Source organism: Fringilla coelebs (genome assembly GCF_963513975.1).
Source record: "Fringilla coelebs genome assembly, chromosome: 23".
NCBI lineage: Eukaryota > Metazoa > Chordata > Aves > Passeriformes > Fringillidae > Fringilla > Fringilla coelebs.
This window is the reverse complement of record NC_140049.1, coordinates 5,767,246-5,793,126: the sequence shown is the minus strand read 5'-3', so window position 1 is coordinate 5,793,126 and position 25,881 is coordinate 5,767,246. Positions and strand designations below refer to the sequence as shown.

General features: G+C 42.6%; 1 protein-coding gene across 1 annotated transcript in view; it reads right to left on the bottom strand.

The window, feature by feature from the left end:
- Nucleotides 1-25,881, bottom strand: part of KDM5B (lysine demethylase 5B) — a 56,824-nt gene that overhangs the window by 18,797 nt on the left and 12,146 nt on the right. Inside the window, exons 2-17 of the mRNA XM_084220827.1 lie at nt 24,971-25,048; nt 23,562-23,684; nt 22,501-22,671; nt 16,586-16,720; nt 13,379-13,472; nt 12,153-12,256; nt 10,578-10,736; nt 9,897-10,016; nt 9,286-9,444; nt 8,652-8,833; nt 5,711-5,873; nt 4,617-4,736; nt 2,788-2,982; nt 2,058-2,239; nt 1,197-1,321; nt 721-871 (exon numbers count right to left, since the gene is read on the bottom strand). Of these exons, the coding sequence (XP_084076953.1) occupies nt 721-871; nt 1,197-1,321; nt 2,058-2,239; nt 2,788-2,982; nt 4,617-4,736; nt 5,711-5,873; nt 8,652-8,833; nt 9,286-9,444; nt 9,897-10,016; nt 10,578-10,736; nt 12,153-12,256; nt 13,379-13,472; nt 16,586-16,720; nt 22,501-22,671; nt 23,562-23,684; nt 24,971-25,048 (2,261 nt within the window). The remainder of the gene's footprint in view (nt 1-720; nt 872-1,196; nt 1,322-2,057; nt 2,240-2,787; nt 2,983-4,616; nt 4,737-5,710; nt 5,874-8,651; nt 8,834-9,285; nt 9,445-9,896; nt 10,017-10,577; nt 10,737-12,152; nt 12,257-13,378; nt 13,473-16,585; nt 16,721-22,500; nt 22,672-23,561; nt 23,685-24,970; nt 25,049-25,881) is intronic.

Here is a 25,881-nt window from a genome sequence, read left to right as displayed (position 1 = left end):
CCAACCCACACCAGTCTGGGATCTATGGGTAAAGAATGACACAACAGAAGATAGCAATTAGTGAATCCTGAGAGAAAGGCTCTTATATCAATCCAGGCACAACTAGACATGTGCAATGAGGAGAACTGGTCTTAGTATTCTGTTCTGGCTCTTTTCAGCTAATTTCAGACATGGAATGCCAGCAGGACCAGGTAGGCAGTTCACAAAGAACACTGCCTTACTTCAAATCCCTTGAGCAAATAATCTGTCTGAAAGATTCAATGTAAAGAGCAGGTATTTTTTCAGAACTCTCATGCAACATTCCCACCAGCAGCAGCTCAGCGAGTTAAGGCACTTTGTTTTTCCACAGCACAGAGGGTAAGGAATACAACAACACCTGCACTATGGACAGATTTACAGTGCCCACAGCACAAAGACAAGGGGACTGTATCTTGCTGAGTGTTACTTTGTCAGACATACCACACCATTCTTTGTTTTCAAGGAACACTGGAATGAATTTACAGACCGAATGTCAAACACAGAGGAAGAAAAAATTTGAAAACTCAGGATGTTCACCTTATTACATATAGTAAAGCTGAATCTCCCTGTCAAAGATGGCTCTGCTGAGGAGACAAAGATTCTTTTAATTTTTAAGTCTTGCAGAGCACTAGCACCCATCACGCGCCACTGACATCCATCTCTGGTGGCCCAATTTTGCTGCAGACATGGAGTGGCACTTACCTGGTCTGTCTCTTGCCATTCAACAGCTGCTGGGCCACCGAGGCACATTTGTCTGCGTCCTGCGTCACCAGCCGGAGGTGTCGCAGCAGGTCATTGTCTGGGAACTTTTTCATTTCTGATTCTTCTATCAAAGCCTTGAAACTGATGAGACCTGTTGGGAAAGACATTAAGTTAAGAAGTCTCCTTTTGTGATGAATTTTCCATGGTAAAGATTTGAAACACAACACATTAAATGTATTTCTATTTCTACTTCAGTTATACTTTTGTGTCAAAATGATTTACAGTCTTGTCACACAGAGACAGCTTAGCATCATTTCTGGGACTGTAACAGCTAAAATATTTACTTAATAACATGAAGTGATAAATGATTTCTTTTGATTATCACATAAGAAAAAAGTTACTACAGTTTGGAAACTAAACACTGAGAAAATAGTCGTTTTAAATGACGTGCTACAGGCAGTAGGTAAAATCCTCACTTTTTTTGTTGTTGATCTTTGCCTCCAGGGCCTCGTTGACGTTGGAAGCCCACTCGTTGTAGGATTCGGCGCGCATCTTGAGCGCGTTCATCATCGGGTACAGCTCCTCCAGGGTGTAGCGGTACCTGCGGGCAGCACACGACTCAAACCTCCAGCAACACTACGGCTGCAGGAGGGTGGAACGAGGGCACCAGCATGAGGACCCAGGCTGGATGGGGCTCAGAGCATCCTGGACTGCTGGAAGGTGTCCCTGCCCATGGCATGGATGGGATGAGATGAGCTTTAAGGTCCCTTCCAGACCAAAGCATTTGGTAACTCTAAGGTATGTTGGTTCGTACACAGAAATAAGCTTCTGTGCACTCAGGGTTACACAATTAAGACCTTACAACCACATCACGTTCCTTTTGAGATAATTTCAATGTTGTAATTGCTTCAAAAAGCAATTTCTATGGGGAAATGAAGAAATTTGGACACTGTCTTAGAGCAAGCTACGTTCATGTAGGACAGAGGATGTACTAAAGAGCACAACAAAGTTAACAACGGGAAGGAAAGATCCAGAAAGCGAAACGATACTCCTTGGCAAGGACTGGATCTAAGGGACAATGACCTGGTTGCTATAAATAAAAATGCAAACTAACTTAGCCAGCAATTTTTGCCATTATAGAGCAAGAAGAGCTGAATGCTGAAGAGGCTTTGTGTGTGAGCACAAAACAGGCCCATTGTTGTGGGGGCACTGGATTTGCAAAGGACTGAAACAGAAACAGAGAGCAGCCCCACTGGCAGCAGAGATTACCAAATCACAGTACCTACACCGACAATACTATCTCCAGATCATGGTGTTAGTTACTACCTCAAGCTTACCCCAGTTTGTATTTGTAGGTGGGACAGGAGCAGAGGTCCTCAACATGGTACAAGCACACCAACAACCCAGGTTTGCAGGGACAATAAACTGCTGACATGAAGCAGGTGGTTTTACACTTCAGGCACTGTCGCTCATCATCAGGGAACAGCTCAAATGTCACCCTCTCCGAGTCAGTCACTCCCTGCAAGAGTGTCACATCAAAGCCTAATGAAGAAGTGATTGTTCCAAAGAGGAGGCAATTCCAAGCTAAAACATCAAAAGGTGAATTTACCAAAAGAATAATGAAGTTTAGATATAAGATATTCAACCCAGGTAGACAGAAATCTTGGTTAATGAAAAAAACCAGCTTTTGTGACCAAATGACTGGAAGTACAAATATTACCTTTAAAGTGACATTCTGAACAACATTAAAGGGCAGGTACTAAAATAAGGTGCATGATCAATGATTCTTTATCCAGGTGTTCCTCTGAAATCCCCAACTTAGGAAGGGACTAAGTACATCTAAGCCTCTGACACCCCATTACAAGAACCAGCATGCTCTCACATCACTGTTTCAACTGTTACTGCATTAATTATAACGAATTCCATCCCTCCAAGTGCTCAAGCCCAGGTTGGATAGGGCTAGGAACAACCTGGTCTAGCAGAAAGTGTCCCTGCCCATGGCAGGGGATGGAACAAGATAACCAGTGAAGTCCCTTCCCACCCAAATCATCATTTCCTACAACTCACCAGTTTATCAACCTTCTCACGCAACCTCTTCTCCTCTTCAATCATAATAGCCATGTCTTTCTGGACTGTAGATGCCACCACAACATCCAGGACATCTGCTTTGGAAGCCATTTTACAGATCATCTCGTCGTGGGAGAAGACGCAGTAGCGGTTGAGCAGCCGGTAATGCTCCACGCACTGCCGGCCCAGGGGCAGCTGCGGGGCAGACACGGCATCACAGGGTGCACGTGGGAAAGCACAGCAAGGGAATCCCTCTGTATGCTACTACCCAGAAACTGCCCCCAGACAAACCCTTCCAGCAATATCCATACTTTAGAGTGTAAAACTAGAGAAATCAAGATCCCAAGTTGTGCACACCAGGAATGCTTATGGCTCTTTCTCAGTGGCCTCTATGGGTGTGAGCTGAGGGAGGTGCCTTCTCTTGCAGAGGTTGTAATTAAAGGCTACTAAATCACTAAACCACAGTGGGCTCAGGAAGATCCAAGATAAAAATGCACTGAGGCCAAGGAAGCATCAAAAGGACAAGCACATAAGCCTGGCCTTTACCCACCACTCTAGGGATGCCCCATCCCACACAGGTGTAGGGCACCCTGGGCCTATTCCCTGCTGACATGAACTGTGCTGCAGCACGAGAAACTGCTGGCTCAGGGAGCACTGATGTCCCTAACCGGCTGCAGGCAGAGCACACAGCTCATCCTGAGCTGGGCAGGTCAGTCAGCTCTGTTTTAGGAGCAGGCAGACAGGGATGCTCCGAGTACAACGAGGTTATGGGCTGGGTCCAGTGTGAAACTCATAGAAGGACAAAAGGAAAGACCAAACCAAACCAACTGACATGTCAGCACAGTCGAGTGCAGAAAGCTTTCTTGCAATATCAGTCATCTCCCTCTTCTAGGTAATGTTTTTTACATATAGCAATGTTGTAGTTGGGCTACACTTACAAATAGCCAAGACCTTTTTGGGGGAAAAAAAAGATTCACAAGAGAAGTAATTTGAAATATCAAAAGCTTAGAACCTCTGTGAGATCAGACAGCACTGTGTGTCTGAGTCACTTTCTCTGAAGGTAAAATTACTTGTAACTTAGGAGCAACTGTCCTCCATTTGTGTTTATTTTTTAAAAGACAAGGATCTTATTCAATAACTCTAACCTAATAACTGTAATGTGCCCATCTTTGCTGGTTCAGTGAGCTGAGTGAAGCTTACTGGGAATGATGCACTGCTCTGTAAACCCCGAACTTGAGGACTTTCTGCTCTCTTCTCATTAAGGTGATCTCCCCTAAAAACTTAGAGCACCTCTGCTACCTAACAGGATGCTCTCACATGAGATGCAATTTCTTTTTTTTTTCCCCCCACAAGAGGGCTATCAATGTCTAACTGTCAGTAATGTGCTACATGTATTATCTAACTTTATCACAGAAGCTAAAGCAGAAAAGATATCCAAGCTGGATTTGGTTTCCAGCTGCAGAAAGCACTTAGAGAATTCCCAGTGCAATAAGCTAGGAAATTTTATCATTCCAGCTTTTGATTTGAGATGGAATTTGGGGACACAAAAATTAGCAACACTGGTGCATCTCATACACCAGCCATGCACGGAACTGTGCCTTCCTCCCACTGCAAAAGTTACATCAGCCCTGACACATAATTCCAAATCAAATCTTCAGAACCAGAGGCAGCCCGCAGTCCAGTGCGCGACAAACCTTCAGCAAACACAGTAACAGACTCCTTCTGATTTGTGGCCTAGATTTGTGCACCAGCAATAAATGAGAGCTATACACCAGCTAGGAACTGCTTTAGAACTGCTCACTTAGGGAAAAAACTGGTTTGGAACGTACCCAGTCCACGGTGCAGAAGTTCACAGCTTCAGCAAAGTTGAAGCCCTGGTTGAAGCCGCTGTGGTAAGCTCTGGGAAAGGTGATAACAAACTCCCCTGCACACTGGTTGGTTCTGTACACCTGGGGGGACAGACAGGCCAGTGTCAGCTCACTGAAACAGCTGGCGAGGAGAACATGGATTTCCAACTCACAGGAACTTCTGTGAGGACTTCTGAGAGTTTAAACCACAAGCCCAAGAATTACAACTGGCAGCTGATGAAGAGTCACATAAAACCCTGAAAAGCCAAGGGCTCCACTCAGCCACACCCCTCTCTGAACAGTTTCAAGTTCGCTGCCTGGGCCTTGTGTTCCTCACACCTCAGGGTTAGGGTCAACACACATCCAGCTCTCTCCAACGTGCAGCTGAAGGGGAAGAGAAACTGGGAACCTTAACATTGATATTATTGTTCATCTAAGACTGTTGGGGCCATATAGCCATCATGAAAACAGGCAAGTCTTCCTGCATCCTTCCATTTTGGGGGCTACCATAGGAGACAAACAATTTTGCTGCTATTTCCAGATTTTTCTTTAAGTCCCAAGGCCAGCTCATCAAAAGCCAATTAAGTTGTAAAGGGACATAATTCCCATGAATAACCTAGTATGGAATAAGATGAAATCTGATGAAAAAAATGTTTTTTAAATACCTAAGGACTTATCCAGGAAAAAAAAAAAGAGGATGTGGATGACAAAATAAAGGAAGAATGGGGTTTGGGGCCTCGACAGAAACTCTATGCCAAAAAAACAGTGTCTGATTGAACAGACATACAAGAGCTCCTGCCATTGTTCCAAAGGTAAAGCCTAAACCTTTCAGCTGAGACACAAATAGAAATATCCAAGATAGATCTCCAGAGAAGAGTCTGCCAGTCGATTCCAAAGGCAACAATTCCATTGCCCATCTGTTCACACTGGCACATTTTAGTGGATAAGGAAGATGCAACACACATGGAAACCACCACACCACCTCTGTAATAAAAGTGGCCTCAATTATCAGCTTTAAGTAGCGTTCCAATCAAAGAGGGTTGGTTGGGGGAGTAGCACAGGAGTCCGACACATACAGGCACCCCGTGGGCCATCAAAGTGTTCGGGTTCATTATGGTGACAAGTTGGTGCAAGAGATCTGGCTGGGACTCAAATAGCTCTGGAGCCAGTTTCTTCATTACATCCTCCAGCTGCTCAGCTGCGTACCCTGGGGCTCCATACCACGTTTTAGGCTCCCCCCTGCAAGATTATTAAAAAAAGTTAAATATAAGCAAACTTTAAGTTACATTTTTAGTCTTCTGCTTTAAAATACACCATGTCAAAGGAAGGGCATATCACCAGGAAGGAATGCAAAGGTTCTGTACATTCCTGAATCTTCACATTTTACACAGGTCCCTCTTCTCCAGACCTGTTGTTAATTGTCTACACTTCTGGGCAGGTACTTCAAATATTGTGGGGGAGGGAGAAAAAGTCTGAAGAAGCCCTCAGTGAAGTTCTGCTGATTCCAGCACAACTTCAAAACATAATCTGCCTGTCTTTTCCCATGAACACAAACTCCCTCTTGGGTCCAACAACCAAAGCCAGTTCTTTCTGTCTTATGCATAACTGCCATAAAAGCAACACATAGGAAGTAGAAATCAAACTTCCAAATTATGCAAGACTTCAAGGGAAAAAAAAATCCATATCCAGAGTAGGAACAAAGAACTTTCAGCACTCGATGCAAGCCAGCTGAGAGAATTAAGGGGATGCAGATGTGCTCCAGCAGATACTGTTACAAGCTTACACTGACACTGGCTCACTGCAGCACTGAGACAAAAATGCCTTCAGGGCCTCAGAAAGAATGAACTTAGAAAAGGTATTTAGAAAGGAAAACAGACCTTATTCCAAGACTTCTGAAGAGTTGGCAGACTAAAACTGACCCAACAGTGCTCTTTTCTTCCATCAATCATGAAGCAATTGGGAGGATTCCAAAAGATAAAAATGAAGTGTGAATCCAGAAGTCTATCTCTCATCCCTAGGAGTGCATTCCTGAACTTACACAGCCCCTGTGTCAGGGGAAGAGGACAGCCAGCAGGATGGACTGTGGAGGGGCAGTTACACACAAGGAGTGGTTACAGAGTATTAAATGACTTTGCAGCCTTGGACCTGGCCATCATCCTGGGACAACTCTAGGAATCCAGGAAGACCAGCCACAGATGCAACTAAAAACCATTCTGTGTCTGGACTGGGCTAGTCAAGAGTTCTGCTCTCTGACAGATGCCAGCACTGAGGAATGGGTAACAAAACAGAGATGAACTGTGCTAAACTTGAAGCAGGATATTGGAACTGGGGGTCTCTGGACTCAGGGGAAGAAGTAACAGACAGTTCTAATGCAAGTGTTGAGGTGCCAGCAGCCTGAGGGAGCAGCAGTGGAGGTCACAGGTCTCTTTGCTGTGCTTCCTGACTGCTCCTCCACATCCCTGCCTGCACAAATACTAGAAGCATTGATGGCAATTCTTCCTCTGTCCAGGACTGACATCTTATTTATTTCCAAGCATCTTTAGAGGAAAGGTTTGGGTTTTGTTTTTTTCCTTTTACCATTTCTAGAACCAACACAGAATTCAGAGTTCTGTAGGAGGACTATTGTCTTCAGTCCTAGGAAAGCTCTACTGCTGCAGCCTGGGTCACTTGGGGTTAGCTGCTCACAACACTGCACACAGGCTCCTCCAAGGCACATGGGAATGTTGAAGATGGACATGCCATCCCTATGACTCCCCCAAGTACCAGTCCTGCTTTTTGGAGTCTTTGATTCACAGTTTAGAGCACTGTCTCTGCAGAAGCAGGTTGTTCAGACTGCTCTGGCCAAGAACAGCTTTAACTTCAACTGCACATTGCCCTCCAGTACAGACTTAAACCTCTGCATTGAAGGGAAATAAAGAAGAATATCTGCAAATGAAAGGACATCAAGGACTTTCTGGATGGAGGATAAATAAATTGAAAGTAGGTCAAGCAACTTTTTATGTCTGGATGTATCTCATGTATGCACAAGTACACAAATGCACTGACACATCTTTCTGGCTACATGTACATGACAGAGAATAATGCAATTGGGGGCACACTATGGAGGACAGAAAGCCATTCGGTGAACAGTGAGGGAAACTCTCCTAGAAGAAATGAAATCTGTGCTGCAATCTCCTCTGCCACCCACAGTTTTCAGTCTGACTGAAGACTCAGACAAAGAGAAAAAAAAGCAGTAACACATGACAAGAAAGATCATTTTTGCCATGTAATACTGTCACTCCTTTGCTCACTCTCACTCAAACATTTGTTTTTTTAACAGTAAGCACCATGAGAGCAAGTGAATTTAAGTCACTAGCTCTTGGGCTGCACTGCAGAAGCTGCTATTTCAAGGAGCAGCAACAGAATAACCAACCAAAAAGGCCCCACTGAACGGCAGCTGGGATTGGTTTTACCATTCTGCTTGAATACTCCTAGGAACTAGGAAAGAGAAAGAACTTGACAGGTTTCAGGAAGAGTGACAACCATAATCCAGACTCTAGAAAAGCTGTTGTGAGAAGTTCAAGGAGTTCAGTCTATTTAGAATATCAAAGAGATGGCAAAGATCTGTCCTGATTACAGCTGACAAGTGTTGGCTTGATGAGAGGATTTATGACAGCATGATCCATCCAACAGACAAAACATGCCGGAACTGAGTTGCTAGCTGAAGTTGGATGATTTTTAAAAGAAAACTCGCATGGTTTTTAGTTTACATTGAGTATAATAAAACATTTGATGGAGTATCTGCTGCATCTTACATGGATTTTTTAAAACTGGGAATGGATGTCTCTTTCCAAAACATGACCTCTTGTCCAAAAGTAAATCAATGTAGGAATTACACTGTCAGATTTGACCCTGCTGCAACAGGACAGCAGGTTACTCTGGCTGAGCTCTCTAAGTCTGCTTTAAGTCCACTAATTAAGGAGAACAGGGAAGGAAAGGGAGATTGTTTCCTAGACTGGGTTTATTCCTCAAACTCACCAATGCAGATAGTTAATGGAATAGCTCCAATGGTCTTCTATATGCCAACAAAACGAGGAAAAGCACATTCCTACGTACAGCCAGGGCAGTTTCATCCCACAGATGTCTGCAGTGATGTGAGCAAGCACAGACTGCTCCATCACAGGCATGTTGTTTAAATTCCAGCCACTATCAAGGTATTCCTGAAAAAGGAACAGAATAGTCACAGGTTTATACAACAGGAAGTGAAAAACACAAGAAGATAAAACTGCTCAAGAGCAATAGAAGAGAAGCACTTTTCCCAACTAAGGAATATAAGAAACAGGTCAATGACTCAAAGACAAAAGCCTCCATTGTCTTTGCCTCTTTCACAACCCTGACCTGACCTGCTTTGTTAAAATGACACCTTTTTTATTTGGTTTTATTTGGTTTGGAAGTTATTTTTTAACTACTAGAATAAACCCATGGCTTTGAATGGCTGATCACAACAAATTTTATTTATTCAAAATCCCCATGTAGCTCTCCTCTGCAAATAACTGCCAGATACACAAAACGAACTCTTTGCAACCCAGTTCAATTATTGTGCTTTAAACCAAGGAGAGCTATTCCATGAAAAACTGCAATAAAAACATCCACAGTGGACTCAAAGACCTACCTCTTCTTCTGGTCTAACGTTAAACTTCCCACCTCTAACAGGGAAGCCACTGCCAAACTCCTTTGAAGCAATGTCAGCTCCATACTCCACTGTCACATCCTCTTCTATGGTACTGACAAGTCTCCAAAATTCTTTTTCAACCAGCTCAGTGGGGACCATCTAGGTATGAGAAGAAAAGGGAGTATGTATGAGGAATCAGTAGATGAGAAGCACATGCATCAAAGCTGTCTCAGGGAGGAACCTCCATTAGCTTGAAGCTTTTCCCCATTTTAAAATTGTTTCAACAAGAGAAAACAACTGCAGCAGAGATGTGGCTCCAGGAGATGCTGCTGCCCTGTTCTCTCAGGAGTGCCTGACAGTCACCGTTGTCTTCCCTACAGACACTTCTTCTAAAGTGGGAAAAAACCAAATAAAAACACAAGCAGCTGGTGGAACAAGAAGCCACGACACCAGCAAGAACCAGGATTTGCTGATTAAATGAGAATCTCTGATTTAGGATTTCATTCCATTCAAAACCAGAATCCCTCCTTTCCTCCCTCCCTAGAGTTACCTATTTTAGCTAACCACACAAGATGAACTGTACACAACAGGAGGATAAAGCAGGAACATACGTGTACTGGCATGTTAAAATAGTCTGACTTGAAGGCATCGGCCATTTCCCCAAACGTGCGCAGGGTGTAGTCCCGTGCTGCCTGTTCAAACCCAAAGGCTTCTTGAGGCTTGTTACACTCCTGCAAGTGAAAAGGCAATTGTTTCTATAACCCATTAACACAGCACTGTGCTCAGATTTACACAAATGGGCCCCTCTAACAGCTTCTGAGCAGTAAGAAGGAAGGGCACCACTGAAATAAAAACACTTTCCTAAAGGGCAGAGTCAGAAGAAGAAACTCTGCTTGATTCACCAAATTACAAAATTTATTTATAAATCTGCATAAACATTAATGAATTAATATGCCTAATTTCTCCTTACTCTAGCAGAGCTAAGCAGGATAAGATCCATAAATCACCACACTGAGGCACCCAGTGAAACTCCAATTTTAAGTACAGAGAAAAGGTGTCCGTCAAAATCCAAAATGTTCTTCAAAGACACACCAATTTTTGGCTCAAAACAGTAAGTGCCAGCTTTGCAATATGAAGCATTCCCAGTCTTCATTTTAACTTTACCTCTGTCACCTTATTTGCACAACCTTAAAGAACAACAAATTGTATTTTCTATTCCTGTGATCAGTATAAAAAAACCCACAAAATACAAATTTAGCCTTTGGCCTTACTGCAGTGATTTGTCAGATTACCTGAGCCAGACACTGGGGACACCTCCAGTCCCCTTTGGGAACATCATGGAGGGGTGGAATTAAACAGAAGGTGTGGTAACTGTCATCACAGCCATCACACAGCAGGAGTCGGTCCTCATCGTTCCCACTGCCACACAGGAGACACACATACAGATCCACCTGCAACACAAAATCCCACAGGAGCAATGGGAGAGCTGAAGGTAACTCAGGGTGAAAGCAGTCTGGTAACTCCCACCTGTGACACTTCCCAAAGCTTACTCTTACTTTATCTCCACAATAGAAATGAGACAAACACATCCTGAATATTCTTTTAGAAGTTTAAATACCTCCCTCTGTAATTTAAGAAAAGACCACAAGAGCTGCAAGCCCTTCCATCCTTTTTTTTTTTCCCAAATGCCAGAAGACTTGACCAAGTGCCAGGGCAGCTGCCATCAGCAGCACTGTGGCCTTGGCAGGTACAGCCCAACACCTGGGGCCGGGCAGGAATCACCCCACACCTGCTGGCTGCTCACAAACCCAGCATGGGCTTTGCCCATGTACAGCCTCAGGTGTTCTGTTTCCCTCTGAGACCAACTGCCTTGCAAAACAGAAATCTGGAGAAAGGAGTTCCTGCTGCTGGGGGTGTTCCTTGTTTTCCCCAGAGAAGGCTCCAAACTCCCAGAGGTGCTTTGGGTAGGGGAGCAGCTCTTAATTCTTACAGAGCAGCTCCCAAGCCCCAAGGAACAGGCACAGGCACTCCAACGTGGGCTGGGCTTTCTGCTGCCTGTCCCACACCCAACTCTCACCAGCAGCCTGGCAAACACAGAACAGGACAGGCAGAACCTCTTGCCTTATGTTGTTAAAAAGCAGCATCTCCTGTTCCTCCCCATAAGCTTTTTTCATTTGGGGGGTGAGGGTGTCAGGCTCCTGGTATTTGCACCCTTCATTCTCAGGTACCAGCTACAGTTGTGGATTGAAAGGGGACACGTTTGCTTTTAGGAGGGACCCAACTTGTGGCATGGGCAGAAAGAATCCCAGCATTATCTTCTCAAAAGTGAGACACAACTACCACTGCCTTCAGTGGGGGGTTCTGGGGGATAGTTGGTGGTGTGTGGAGAGCTGGAGCAGGAACAGGGTTGGTTTTTAAGATACATTTGAACAACAAAGCTTCCAATTTAGTGCTGAAATTGTGGAATTAGGGGCAGGTCTCTGAAGTGCCATGTGCCACAGCCTGTACAGAGCTCCCCTGAGGTTGCAGAGCTGTGGGGAGGGATCAGCTCACACAAGAACCACTTTGACTGGACTGTGCTTTCCAAATGCTTATTTTGAGACTGTACTTTGGAGACAGAAAACAAGTTACTTTAGTTATAGATAATGACACTTAACCATCCTGCCATTTCCAGCTTTGTGAAGCAGGAAGCTTTGGCAGTGTTGATATCCCAGCAGGCACAAACACTGCTGTGCTTCAGCCTGGAGCTCCAGGAAGAAGACAGGACTCCTCCATGTGACAAAGTGACTGCAGATTTTACTACACACCCTAGAGAAATCCAAAATGCCTGCAAAATATGCAGCTGCAGGAAGGCAGGGGGTACTCACAGCATTGGTGGGCTTTTTAGATCTGACTTTGGATTTGTCCTTCTCTGGCTCCCCAGAAAGTTCTTTCTTCTCAGGGAGTTTCACCACACTGCGCGTTTCCTTGTCTGGGCAAAGGAAAAAAAAAGACCAAAAAAAAAAGAGAGGATTGCAAAATGTTTCAATGCTTAGTATTCTTTGTTATTATTTGTTTTACTTATTGCTTGTTAGACTGCTCATATCAAGGTATTTGCTGAATTGTTATGCCCCCTGCACTTGGTTCAGTCAGTGTAGGACAGGACTTGAACTCCTGCAATGCCTCCAGAAGCCAGTGTTAAATTAACCAAAAACCCCAGCACAGCCCCACAGGCCAGCACTGGCTACCACAGCCCACAGTTTTCCAGTACTTTATCTGCCATTTCAATTCATTTTCATTGAATTATGAGCAGGTTTATCAGCTAAGGTTTTCTTTTCACGTGGTGTTAAAGAATGTTGTCAAGAGCTTTATCCTTCTACTCTTGGGGGAGGGAGGCTAGTGCTTAGAGACTACTTGAAGAAAAAAAAATCAAATTACAAAACACCATCATCTAAAAAAATTATTGAAAAAAAGATTCTGAAGGAACAAATGAGATTGACAGATTGCTCAGGTAATTTCAATTATTGAGTAGTTGTAAATGGTTCCTGTATTTATTTGGCTAAATTATTTATCAACAAGCTTATTCTTCTGTTTGATGGCATTAAATATTGTTTCTCAGTCTCAAATAATTATTTCTTAAGGAGACAATAGATTCAGGACTGCTGATAGCAGCAATTTAATCATATTATGGGAACTTTATAATTAAGCTCAAAACAGACTACCTTTTGCTTTCACTAGTTAAATTTCCAGATTTTAAGTCCAAATTCCTTCCTAAAAGTGTCTGATATCTGATACATTCTTAAAAGAGTTTCTTCTATTTAAAGCTCTGGACTGATGTTATTTAAAATACAAAACAAAAACATTGCTCCAATCTTATTTCTGATTGTTCCAGAAAAGACACCCAAGTGCGAAGAAGTGTGTGAAGACCCACCCCACAAAAATACTTAAAACTCATAAAAGAACTTTTTATTAAAAAATCCAATTTTCAAATTAACTGAAAGTTTTTTTTTTAAATAAAATACTTTGAACAGTTCCAAATGCTAATTTTAGTTCTGGTCTTAAAACACATTTGTGCAAAGTAACAGAAACTGCATCTATGCTGTGTTTCACTCACCACCTTCACTCTTTGGAGGGGCACAGCCCATTCTGCGTCTCAGATTGTGAGTTCTGGCTTCTGGAGGGTCAGTCTCACTTTTAACATTGGTTGCCTTTAAAAAGGGAAAAACAACATGAGGAAAAACCCCTCAGTAACATCCTTAGTTGGAAGACTGGTTTGCCACTTGTGTCTGGGAAGATGCTCACTGCCAGCTGATGTGGCTGCTTGCCCAAGCACAGAGAGATGAGTTTGGAATCTCCAGCTGGCTGTGCGAAAGGCTGGCTCTGTGAGTCCCAATGAAACATCTCCTAAAGTCCCTTCCAATGCAAACCATTTCATGATTCCTTGCTGTGAGACACAAACACCTCTCTGAGGTACCACGAAGGTTCAAGATTGTAACCTGCCTCATTCCAGGAAAAAGGCAGACAGGTGAAAGTCAGAGAGACACTCAGAGGACTTCAACTAAACCATTTGATACTTACAAACCACTAAATCTAAATAGACAGCTGGAGTTCCGAAATACTTGTCCTCAATTATTTACAAGTAAGTTCAGAGAGAAATGATGCAGGGAACAACAGGAAGATTGGAAAGCAAATCCTCCAAAATGTCCATGCCAATAATGATACCAGGATTTGGGTTTGCTTTCAGTGGGACCCATTAAGAAGTAAAGAACAAGGAACCTGGTGCTTTTACAGATTTTCTTGTACTCCTGAGGAGCAGAACATGCTCCAGTCTTCAAAGCAGGGACCTTTGTTGGTACATCTTGGAACTTTCACCTCAGAATAGTGCTCTTCCATTTAATTCTTACATTTCTTCCCTGAAATTTCGAGATGGTGGGAGAACAATTCTCAAATCCCTCAGTGTTACAAGAGGTTTCTCCAAAACTCTAAGGAAATGAGGTCATGCAACAAGTCAGTCACTCTCAGCCACTCTCTGAAGCCCAGAAAATGGGATGTTTGGATCAGGTCTAAGGCAGGACTGGACACAGCCCCATGTACTCCACAGGGTGGGAACTGTTGCTCAGTCTAGGGGTTTTGGTTGTTTGATTTTGATTTTTACAGAGCTGGTTTTGATATTATTTCTTAATCACTTTTCATGTTCTCTTTGCCCAAATGTCTCCATCAGATCACTCAGAGGTCCCAGTGCTTAAGATATGCACCAAGAGAAGTTGTTCACTGTGTGCAGCAGTTCTGCCTCAGGGCCAGCATGCCCTGAACCTCAAGTGCAGGGACAGACACCCAGTTTCTGCATCTTCAGCTCCTCTGAGCTGTGCCTTTTGTGCTTCAGCTGATACTGATCTTCACAAGAGCAGCTCTTGGTCTGGCCTGAGCCTTTTATCACATCAGGTCATCTCACTTTCACCTCCCCTGCATTGTTGTGGTCTTTCACACCGAACTGCTCTACATCAAGCACCTAAAGCCTTTGCATTTCAAAACCAGCCTAGACAGTCATTGCCCTTTTCCTTTCTCATTATGAACATTTTCTCCTGACTGTTTACTCACCAGGTAGGAAAGGGCAAGTTAAAACTGCGTGCGTCTAACAACTGCAAACTAATGCTTATCCTACAGGCCACAATAACTTACAGTACTTCCCTGTGGCTCACTTCTTCTAAATGTTTATGGCCAGCCTTCGAAAAGCAGGAAACATCAAACTGGCAAACATGTGAATGAATTTAAGACTCACAGTTTAAGACATTGGCAAATCGTTGTGTGTCTCACTAGAGCAAAAAATTGAGATGTGAACCAAACATTTCTCTTTTGCAACAAGTCAGTGCAAATGCAAACTGCTTGGAGCTTCAATGTTGAATAAAACAGATTTAATCACCTTCTCTGACTTCACTGTTATGGAACAGCAAAATTCACGTTAACAAATCTTAACTTTGGGAAATTACTGTCTTAAAACACTACAGCTCCTGGCTAAGCCAGCCAGTCCCTGTTGCTCAATTCAGCCTTAGCACTATGTGTTCCAGTTATGTTCTTAATTATGGATTTTCTTCCCACAAAAATGAGGTACACAACATCAGTGGTGCTTGGGGCAAGAGCTGAGAGGGCAGCCTTGCCTTTTGGCTTAGGATGTGCAGTTGGTTTCCCACAAAATAACAAAGATGTGCTCTCTCTGTCAGTGCCATCTGAGACCACTGCCAGAGAAACAGCTGGGATTTTAGTGTATATTTGTCCTGCTGTCAAGTCTTAAGGGATCCATGAAAACAAGAATCCTTCAATCACAGGTAGATACTTCAAATGGAAAGTTTCAGCCCAAACTACTGAAGTTTGCTCAGAATTATAAATCCACTTGTAACCAGGTATTTGAGTGGAAAAGCTTTAGAAGCCCTTAATTGTATCTCATTAACCAAGCATAATTACAGGCAGAATTTGCAACAGCTAAGCTGCACTATTAGTACTAATAAAGACCAAGACCAGAACAATGGGAGTTAATAAGAGTCTGAAACAAACTGTGACCTTCCTAACTCATGATGTCACCACTAATCAGACCCTCTCCTAGGAATATCCTCCCCTACTCTTCATCTGCTCAAACAAAAGAAATAGGAACTCTCTGGAGATAGGATCATCAGGCTGGAAAGGCTGGAGCCAAAGCATTGCTGTTTTCCAGCAACAAAGGAGACACATGATCTCCTAAAGTATATCTTCACAGAAGATACTGAGATATAACCAATACATTTCATGCTTATCCAAATAAATATTGCTTCTTAGAGATGTGTAAAATTGCATAAGACCACACTGACTTGATGGTATACATTTTTTCCTTATGTTGCAAGGGTAAATTAACACAAATTGATAGAACTCAAGAGTGAAAAATGAATTATAACAATGCTGATGTTATAACCAAAATCTTCCCTGCTCTAATAGCTGGCTTCAACTCATGAGAGATGTACAGAAACCTCCTGGTACATTTAGAGAACAAGGAGGAGGAACAACAGCTCAAAGCTGCTTCATTTCCAGGATTTGTCACCTATATTTTAATCTCAGAGCCCCACAGTATCTACATCATGCTGAAAGCATAACCCTCCTGTGCACCCTCACCAACAGTCCCTGCAGCAGAACGCCAAACCTCAGTAACACACTGGCTAAAGTATCAGACAATTCTTACCCATGATTTACGATTTCTAAATGTTTAGGTAGCCCTGACACAGTGAAGCAGCTGTTCCCAGGCACACACACACACACAGAGTGCCCTGCCCAGGGTGCCCTCTGTCCCCCAGCTCACCTCGGCTGTCAGGCGCTTGGCGCGCCGGGCGGGCGGGCAGCTCTCGGACGGCGGCACCGACTGCCGCTGCGGGATGTCGTGGGGCTTGTACTCCTTGTCCTTCGTGTCACTGCTCAGATCTGGCTTCTGCAAGCACTAAAGAGACAATTTGATTACTTTGTTTCTGCCTCTCCTTGCAATACAACAATTGTTCTGTGTAGAACAATTTCCCGGCTCATGGAAAGAACGAAGACATGGCCCTAATAATTCCTGTACCGGGTTAATAAACAGCATGTATGACAATGGCAACATTACTGATCTGAACAAGGCACAACATCACTTTTTCTCATCAGTTTAATGGCTGCAATAGCCATAATAATGGATCTTAAATAAAGCTGTAGTCATCCTTTAAGTGTTAATGAGCACCAAACATTTCTCTGTGTGGAATACCATGCCCAACTCTTCTGGCAGATGGGGTTTTGCAGACTGGGTCACCAGTACTCTGGAACTGCTGAAGTGTCCTAAGGTTGGGTGGCTGCCATGCCAACATACAGAGCAATATAAAAATAAATTACAACCTATCAAACATCCCTGTCCTAACTGAAATACAGCTCTGTACTATACACATTGTAGGAGCTCCCTTCTTTCCATGTTTTGGAGAGGACAACTGCTGCTTAAATTAAGGGCAGAAGGGAAAATATGCAAGAACAGTTTTAGTTCTTTCAAGCTGCTGAATGAACACACTTAATTGCTGAAAACTGTGCATACCTCTGGCAAGAAACAGAATAATTAGTGACAATTCCCCGTTTGTCAAGCCACACAACACTCAGTAACTGCAGACAAAATGTAACAGTTTTTAATGAGTAAACAACAAATCCTACAGACAGAAAAAAATCTCATGTTGCCAGGAAGTAATTCATGAAATTGCTGGATCCACTTTTCCCCAGTTCTGTTAGTCTATTCCCATCACAAGCATTTTCTCAGCAAGAGAGAGCAGTAAAGGACAGAGAGAACCACTGCAATGGTATGAGGATGATGATGCTCTAGAGACAACACAGAAAACAGATTTTCAGAAACAGATGACAGCTAGAAGAGGGACAGGGAAAAGGAGGAAAAAGTGTTATTTTAGAAGTGAAATCTATGCTAAAAACTCTGTATTTAACAAAAAAGCAGTATCCCTAGTCAAGGGTGGCACAATGTCATTAACCATCACCCACAGGCAGCCTGTGATACCGGCCAAAGAAACCTCCAGAGCTGCTGTTTGTTTCAGACTGCCTCCAGTCTTAGACTTTGTAAACTCCAGATTTATATTCTGAAAGCAAATGACTGACTTAATTTCAGCACTAAATGCACAGCACCACTCAACTTTGCAGCTCATGCACACGACCAGTGAGTCCTGGCTGATGCTCAAAGGTTGGCTCCGGAGCCCCAGAGCACTGCAGCTGCCTCTTCACAAGAGCTTCAAGCTCCCACTGGAACCAGAATCACAGCACTGCAGAAGGATTTGGGTTGGAAGGGATATTAAAGATCACCTTGTCCCATGGCAGGGACACCTTCCACTAGATGAGGCTGAGACCCATCCAACCTGGCCTCAAATGCTTCCACGGATGAGGCATCTACCAAAGATGAAAGAAGATGATGTGACAACATCAGTGGAAGACAGCAAATAATAACAATTTCTCAGAACAGAAAATGGACAAGCAGAAAGAGCAAATGAGTGGGAAAAGGTTGAAAATGAGAGAACAGAAAAGAACTTCTATAAAATCTGGCTCCTTGAATCATTCATTTCCTCATGTGAAAACCAAAATTATCAGAAAAAAGAGTTTCTATGCTTCTGATAATAGAGGACATATGGTTCCTGAAAACAAAGATCTAGAAGGCAAACAGCTTTTCCTAAACAAAAGTGTAAGAAAACCTTGAAAACCAACAGATTGTGCCTCACTTCAGAGCAGTGCCCAAACAAACCCAAAACAAAACAAAAAAAAAAAACCAAAACAAAACCACACACAAAAGAAAAAAGACGCAAAAACCAAAACAACCCCCAAAAATCCAAACTAAAAAACCACCAAACCCCAGCAACAACAACAAAAAAAATAGTCCCCAAAAAACCAACAAAAAACCCACCCACATAACCCTGAAAAAATAAAAAAAAAACCCAAACAAAAAAACCACCCCAAACTCCACAAAAAAAGAGCATTCACTGTTTCTTGAAAAACAGCAGAAGACATTTCCTAAATAATGATCTTTCACCACCTATTTAAGCACAAACACTTCCCAGTGCCTCTGTAACCCGAGGCAAAGGCAGGGGTATGGAATGGCTGTTAATTCACAGTATCAGCTGTAGCAAGAGAACACCTGGAATTGTTAAGTTCTAAGGATGAGAACTCCTCTGTCCCCCCTTTACTCCTACACTGACTGGCCCACACCAAGGACACAGCTGCCATCTCTCCAGTCCTTCCCTCTTCCCCATCAGCCTATGGTGAGGTTGTGCTTCTATCAACCATTCCCCAGAGCTCATCCCACACACTCTGACCATGATCTCCTTCCACTCCAACAAGATGGTTGCACACATCATCCTTGAAGCCTCAGCAGGGACAGAGAGCAAGTGAAAACCCCTCAGCTGAAGCCACAAAGGAGCAGCTCCTTTAGCAGACAAAGGACAACGCAGGAATGGTCACAAAACCTTCAGGAAGTCAAAAGATTGAGGGGGGGGAAAGGGATACAATTAATCTCCTCCAGGTTTAGATGTTTATCAGTAGTAATTAAACTGGTAGTAATTTACACAAAAGCCAGTCAGCCAGGCTCCCTGTACTCACAGAACACAACTGTTTACCCATGGAGGGTAAACCCCACCACACTCCAGAGGCGCTCATTGTTGTCCAGCAATAATGAAGATGCCAGAGAAATGTCTGTTGTTTTGTTTAAGTTTTTCTAAACTTTTTAATGTTTATATTCTTGTAACAAACTTTCTCACACACTTTATGTAAATAACTTATTGGTTTGTATGTTTTTATGGAGGAGAAGAATTAATAAACTGTTAGTTTGTTCAGTGTCATTGGAGAGGTAGCACTGTCATCCTCTAATCTACTGTCACTTTTAGAAATCTATAAATGTTAGAGTCAGAAATGAAACTTCCCTTTTTGATACCTTAAAGAGTTGTGTGTCCGTGTTGTTTTATTTCGGTCCTATAGCGACAAAATGTCTTACACTGAAATATCTTTATCAGAGGCACACACATATAAATCTTTGGAAATATGAATCTCACTAAAGCCACTAAAGCCTTAGTTTGGAAAAGAGACCAGATGCACAATTACTGAGTCAGCTGGATTCACTGAAAAACAGAAGTAAGACCACCTCGAGGCCCCCAAAATGTAGCTGCACTTTAAATCATGAAACATCTGGGCAATGCACCACAGAAGATGCACTGACAGAAGATCCTGGACACCTCAGTTCATGTAGAGGACACTTGTCCCTCTAGGCTTCAGTGTGACTCTCTGGGATGACAAACAGTTACTACAGCTGGGAATGAGAGGTACAGGTGGCAGGAGCCAGTACCAACAGGTTCACTGCAGCTACTCTGGAGACACCCAAGGCCTGTCTAGTCCAATTTCAAAATAAGAGGAAAACAAATACCCCCTGTGGAGATCTGCTTTGGGTATTAGAAACTGGCTGGTTTAAGGAATTTTTGCTGTTGGACTGAACATGAGCTTTAATGAAAACATGCTATTCCGGTCTATTCCCCTCTGAACAGCTCCAGAGAGTTTCATTATTTCAGCATGTAGATAGAAATATCTCCAGCTGGAATATCTGTCAAAATAACTCCTGAAGCCAGTTTAACATGTATTGAAGCCACACAAACAGATAATTCTATACACAGATCTAGATGAGATTAAAGTTATGGCACAGTCATTAGTGGAAACTACATAATTTCATATTTTTGGCTTTTGCAGGAAAGAAGGCAATGACTATTTCTAGTATTACCAAATAAAGAAAAAAAAATCAAAAGACTCAGTGAATACAAGCAGTAATCTTGTCTGGATGAGCACCAGAGCTGTGTGAAGAGCTTCTCTCAACAGGCTGTTGAAGGAGGAAGCACATCATGACAGCTGTCACATTGAACAGCTTCTCCAAAAACACAGCTCAGGTGCTTAGATTACCAGGAAAACACTGAACAGACACACAGTAACAGACACCTACACAAGAAGCATCTGGGTAAGCACCACTTAATAAGAACACGTGAAAGGAAGAGAAAAATAATCTCATTTGACATGATGCTCAAAAAATGTATTGTAAAACAAACTCACTTGAAAGACAACACTGTCAGGAAAAAAAACCCAACAAATTAGAGTGAAAAGTGAGCTAAACCCAACTTATTTCTGAGAATTCTCTCAGGTCATTAAAAAATCTGTGTCTGCCACATATAGGAGGGGAATATTTTAACTGCCTGGGGAGGAGCTAAAAAAAAAAGTCAACCTTACATGCATCACTTGTCTAGAACTGCCTCCACATGGGTTTGGACAGATGTCAAGTGCTCATTGCAAGGCAGAGCTTGAAAAGCCATATAAAATGAAGCATGTCTTCATTTAAGGAGGTTTTTCCTCTTCTAAAAGAGTTAAATACTGAGCAAACCATGAAGTGAGTGTCTGTGTGACAGACACTCTCAAGAAATTTCTATTCCCAGGATACCATGGTACCATATTCACTGTTTTACAATTTAAATTAGATCTTTCCCTGTTCAATGGCACCTCAAAAATATGGCAGCAAAGACAGGTGTAACAAACACACAAGCTCAATAAAAACCCAAAAAGAAATCACACAGTTTTCAGACCTAATACAAATGCCAAGTTTTCAATTAAATGCCTTTAGAAAATGGTGCTGCTTTCCATTTCTTAACATGAATGTTTGAGGGAAGCCAAATTAGTTTTGATCCAGCAGTTTCATTAGCATGAAGATTTTTATCTTCAACTCTATTTTGTTCTTATCCTGTTTGCAAAAGGCCCCTTTTTCTGAAGAGCCAGCAGAATTTAGCTGTTCTTCACTGAGAAGTGATTGGCACTACCTCCAGAAAAAGTCTAATTCTAACCTGTCTGGACTTACATCAAATCCCTTGCTCATTTTGGTAGCTTTGTGTAAAGGCCTGTGTTGATTTCTGTACACAGAGATATTGCTTGTAACAGGATTAGGGCATTTATTGCTTAAAAAAGGTCAGCACTCCTGTCTTTGAAAGATCATCACGGAAAGAGCATTTCAAAGAAATAAAAACGGATGTCGGCAACTGCAACCAATTTTGGTTTTCCAAATAAATGACTGCTGCTCTAAAAGATCAGATCCATTCCTCATTAGAGATTATGTGGCCTCCGCTCTCAATCAACCCTGAATTTTGGTTTAATGGCCAAATCAAAGATTGATGACTAGGAAGGATGAAGATTTAAGCTTGAAAAATATCCCAAGTCACGCTGTTAACATTACTACAGCAGCCAGGAAGCTTTCTGCAACTTGTCCCCCCTAGTGAATGTGCCACAACCCTGCCATGGCTTGGCACAGTCCCTCAGCCCCTCCAGACATGTGCCCACTCAGGCCACAGCACTTGTGGCAGAGAGATGGACCTGGAATGTTCCCTGAATGTAGCAGTACTTGGCCTCACAGAAATCATTACAGGAACGTCCCTTATCATGAGGCTTTGGTAAACTGCAGAGAGAGAATGAAAACAGATACTGTTGGAAACAGGAGTCAGAGGTTACCTGGGAGGACTAATGCTAAAAACTTCACTTCTAATGAAAAGTTTGCCCATGGCTTTCTGAACTGCTGAGCACGGCATGTGGTCACCTGCATGACGCCAGGCACAAAATGCAGCTTCACAAACATTCCAGAAACCATGAGAACCCTCCCAGAGTGGCTGCTACATGAACTGAGCAGTTGGTTTCAGCACAGCTTACCAAGAGACTCGCTCCTGACTGGAACAAGTTGTAGGGGTAGAGAATTCGCTCGTAGTGCGCGCGGATGTGTGAGCCCACAGCTTTGCCAGGAGCAAATCCCATCCTCGTGGCTATTTTGGTCCATTTTCTCTCCTTGCAAACGACATCAAATCCTCCTTGTTCTGCAACTAGCTAAAAAGTGAAAATAAAATAATCCCATATTTAATGGTAAAACTACCGGTGTTCAAGGAAAAAGGCAGGACAACATTCCAACGGACATTTTAAACCACTAAAATATGGATTTAAAAAACCCCACTTGACATCTAAGTTTTTTTAAGGCAATAACTGGAATATCTAACACATAACCTGTAATTCCTGTAATATATTCCTGTAATTCAGGAATTACAAACCTGTTGAATTTACAAGGACGTCAGCACCTATGTTCCATGTGCAGTCACTCAGCCTGCTCTGAGAACTTATTTGGCTGAAATTTGTCACTTTGTATCCCAACACAACTTTCTAGCACAGGACACTCAGTTCTTTTCACTGCAACAAGTGCTATAAAATAAGCTCAAAAAGTCCCAATAAAAACTGCCCTAAACATAAAAAATAGAGAAAGAATGTATCTTATAGGAGAACCCCATCTCTTACTATCAGTATACATTAACTTCTCCAGAAGTTTAACAAGTTTCATCCTAAAAGTAATTTGATCTTTTTTCTTCCATATTTCTAATGGAAATTTTTTTTTATCTCACTTTTGTTATTGTTCAGGAACTTTCTCCAATTAAGCCCAAGTTTATTCTTGACCAGTATACCCACTCTCAGTTTCAAAGAAGAGCTGTAAATTTAAGGTGATCTCCTAGCTCACAGGCAAACTTCCATGATAATGTATTTCTTACAGTCTTTCCCTGATAATGCATTCTTACTCTTATGGTCCTATTAGCTATGTTAGCTTTTAAACAAAGGAATACTTTTTTCAGTTTAGATATACCCCAAAACCTCCCCTGACCCGCTGTGATTCCATCCCAGGAGGTGAGGTAACACAGCAGCTCCTCAGCATAGTTTTTCCATAATGGTCTTACTCTGTTAAGCTGAAATAAATCCAAGATCTTCCTCTCCACATGTGGAATTTTCAGTGTGCATCCTTGAAGCTCCCAAAACTTTGCAATCTGGTCCAGAAAATTCAGCTTTACGCGAGTTTGGGCCTGAAACCAACCAACCAAACAAGTGAACTGCATGCTAAAAGCAGATGTAGCTTTTGTATAAGGTTTACAGCACCACAGCTGGAGCTCCTTGCCCAGCTTTGCCCTCTGCAAGAGTCATTTTGCATTTTTCCCTCTTATCATTTGAAGAAAAATAAATTCCAAGCAGATACCATTGATGGTATCTGTACCTTTCCTTCAGTCACTTTTTGTTACCTTTTATTGCATTGAGAAAAGTACTTTGGGAGAACAGCCAAACAGAAAGTTATTACTGCAAAAAGCTCCCTAAACCAGCTGCATTGTCAGGATTTATTGCATTTACCACATTAATTATTGCAATAGTTTATTACTATTTGGTTTATTTGCAATAAGCTAAAAATAAATCAGTTTGGGTGGTTTTTTTTTAATTTTTGAAGTTTTTTACTGTTATCTCTTCTCACTCACAACTGCATTTATTTCACTTTCAAGGATACAAATGGGTCAGGGCAGGGAAAGTCTGGCTGGTTGCACAGCAATTACCACAGTTAGATCACTGCACCGCTGCTATGTAAGAGCAGTAACTTAAATTTTGACATATTTTATTTTCAGCACATTCTCTAATCTTAAGGTAAAAACTGGCCATGTCTGTACAGATTAGCTTGTCTGCAAACTCCAGGGAGCTCTGAACAGCTTGTGGTCACACAAATCACCCCCTTAGCATTCTAAGCCAGCAGCTGAGCCCTTCCCCAGCACTTCACACGACCACGTCAGGGCTTTAAAAACCAAGAATCAGGAGAATAATCAGGCATAGAGTCACCATCATTCCAAATGGTACCAGCACTGAGCCAACCAGGACTCCTCACACTCCCCTTTAGTGTCAATTCATTGAAGCAGTGAATGAAAGTGCTTGTGAACAGCAAATTTCCGCAACTGAATCCAGATTTTGCAATTGTTTCTTCCAAGAGGCAGCTATTTTTAAAGCACTCCAAGTGTTTAATCTCTCTGCCTTTTGAAAGATGCTGTATGAGTACAAAATACAGACACAGATCTATGGCCCTGCACAGTTTAACTACTTTGAAGCACCTGTGTGGAAAAGGTCTATATTATGCTCCTTTAATAAGCATTAACATTACTTTTATGCCTGGAATGTTTCTAATCAGGTTCTGAAACAGATGAATTTCTGCGCTAATTAAAAATTGCTGTTTGTGGTCCAAAGTACTGTCAGCTCATGGCCAACTCTGGCAAACATCACCTCCCAAAAACACATAGACACATTTGGAGCAGAAGTACTGCTCAGCTTTCCAGTTTACCTCCAGTTCATTGAGCCTCTGGATCCTTGGTGTGAAGTGAAGCTTGTCAACATCGCAGGCGAATGGAGGCTGCCAGTCCTGGAAAACAGAAGGGTTCCATCAAAAGAGCAGGAAAACGAAAGGAGTTTCTGTGACAGTCAAAAGCCAGAGGAGCCTGAAGCATGAAGTGTCCAGTGGCCTCCAGAGCCTCCTCAGCCCCATCAGAACATGGAACTTGGTGCAGAGGGGGCTCAGCAGTCACAGCCCGACCTGTCAGGGAGCCAGGGCTGTGCTGACACCCAAATCCCCTCAGCAGGAACAAGTCAGCAGCAATGGTGAGATACCTGGAGTGAGTGCCATTGTCTACCCCTTAGAACACTCCACTGTGCCTCAAAAACTGATAATGGAACCACAAAACCAGTTACATTTTGGAACTGGAGACTGTCCTGCACTGTAAGCCTCTACAGAACAACGGATTCATTAAGGCTGGAAATGCCCTTTAAGATCATTGAGTCCAACTTTTAACCCAGCACCACAACCACCCCTAACCCATGACCCCAAGTGCCACATCCACACATCTTTCGAACACTTCCAGGGATGGTGACTCCACCAGTGCCCTGGGCAACCTGTGCCAATGCTTGACAATTTCCTTGGCTGCAGCCATTCAGGAAGAGCTGGAATATGACCAATTTAAGAAAAGATTATTATTACTTTGAGGAAGTACCTGCAACTGAAGTGTTATTTATAAACACAACTATAAAGCTATTTTATCTTTTAGATCTCTGACAACTACTGCACACACTTGGTTTGGCAATACACAACTTCACAAAGCCAAATTAGATTTGATTTAAACTTGACAGGAATTTATTACATATAAAGTTATCTTATTATCACTAATTACAGAATGAAGATAATGCAGAAGTGAGCTACTG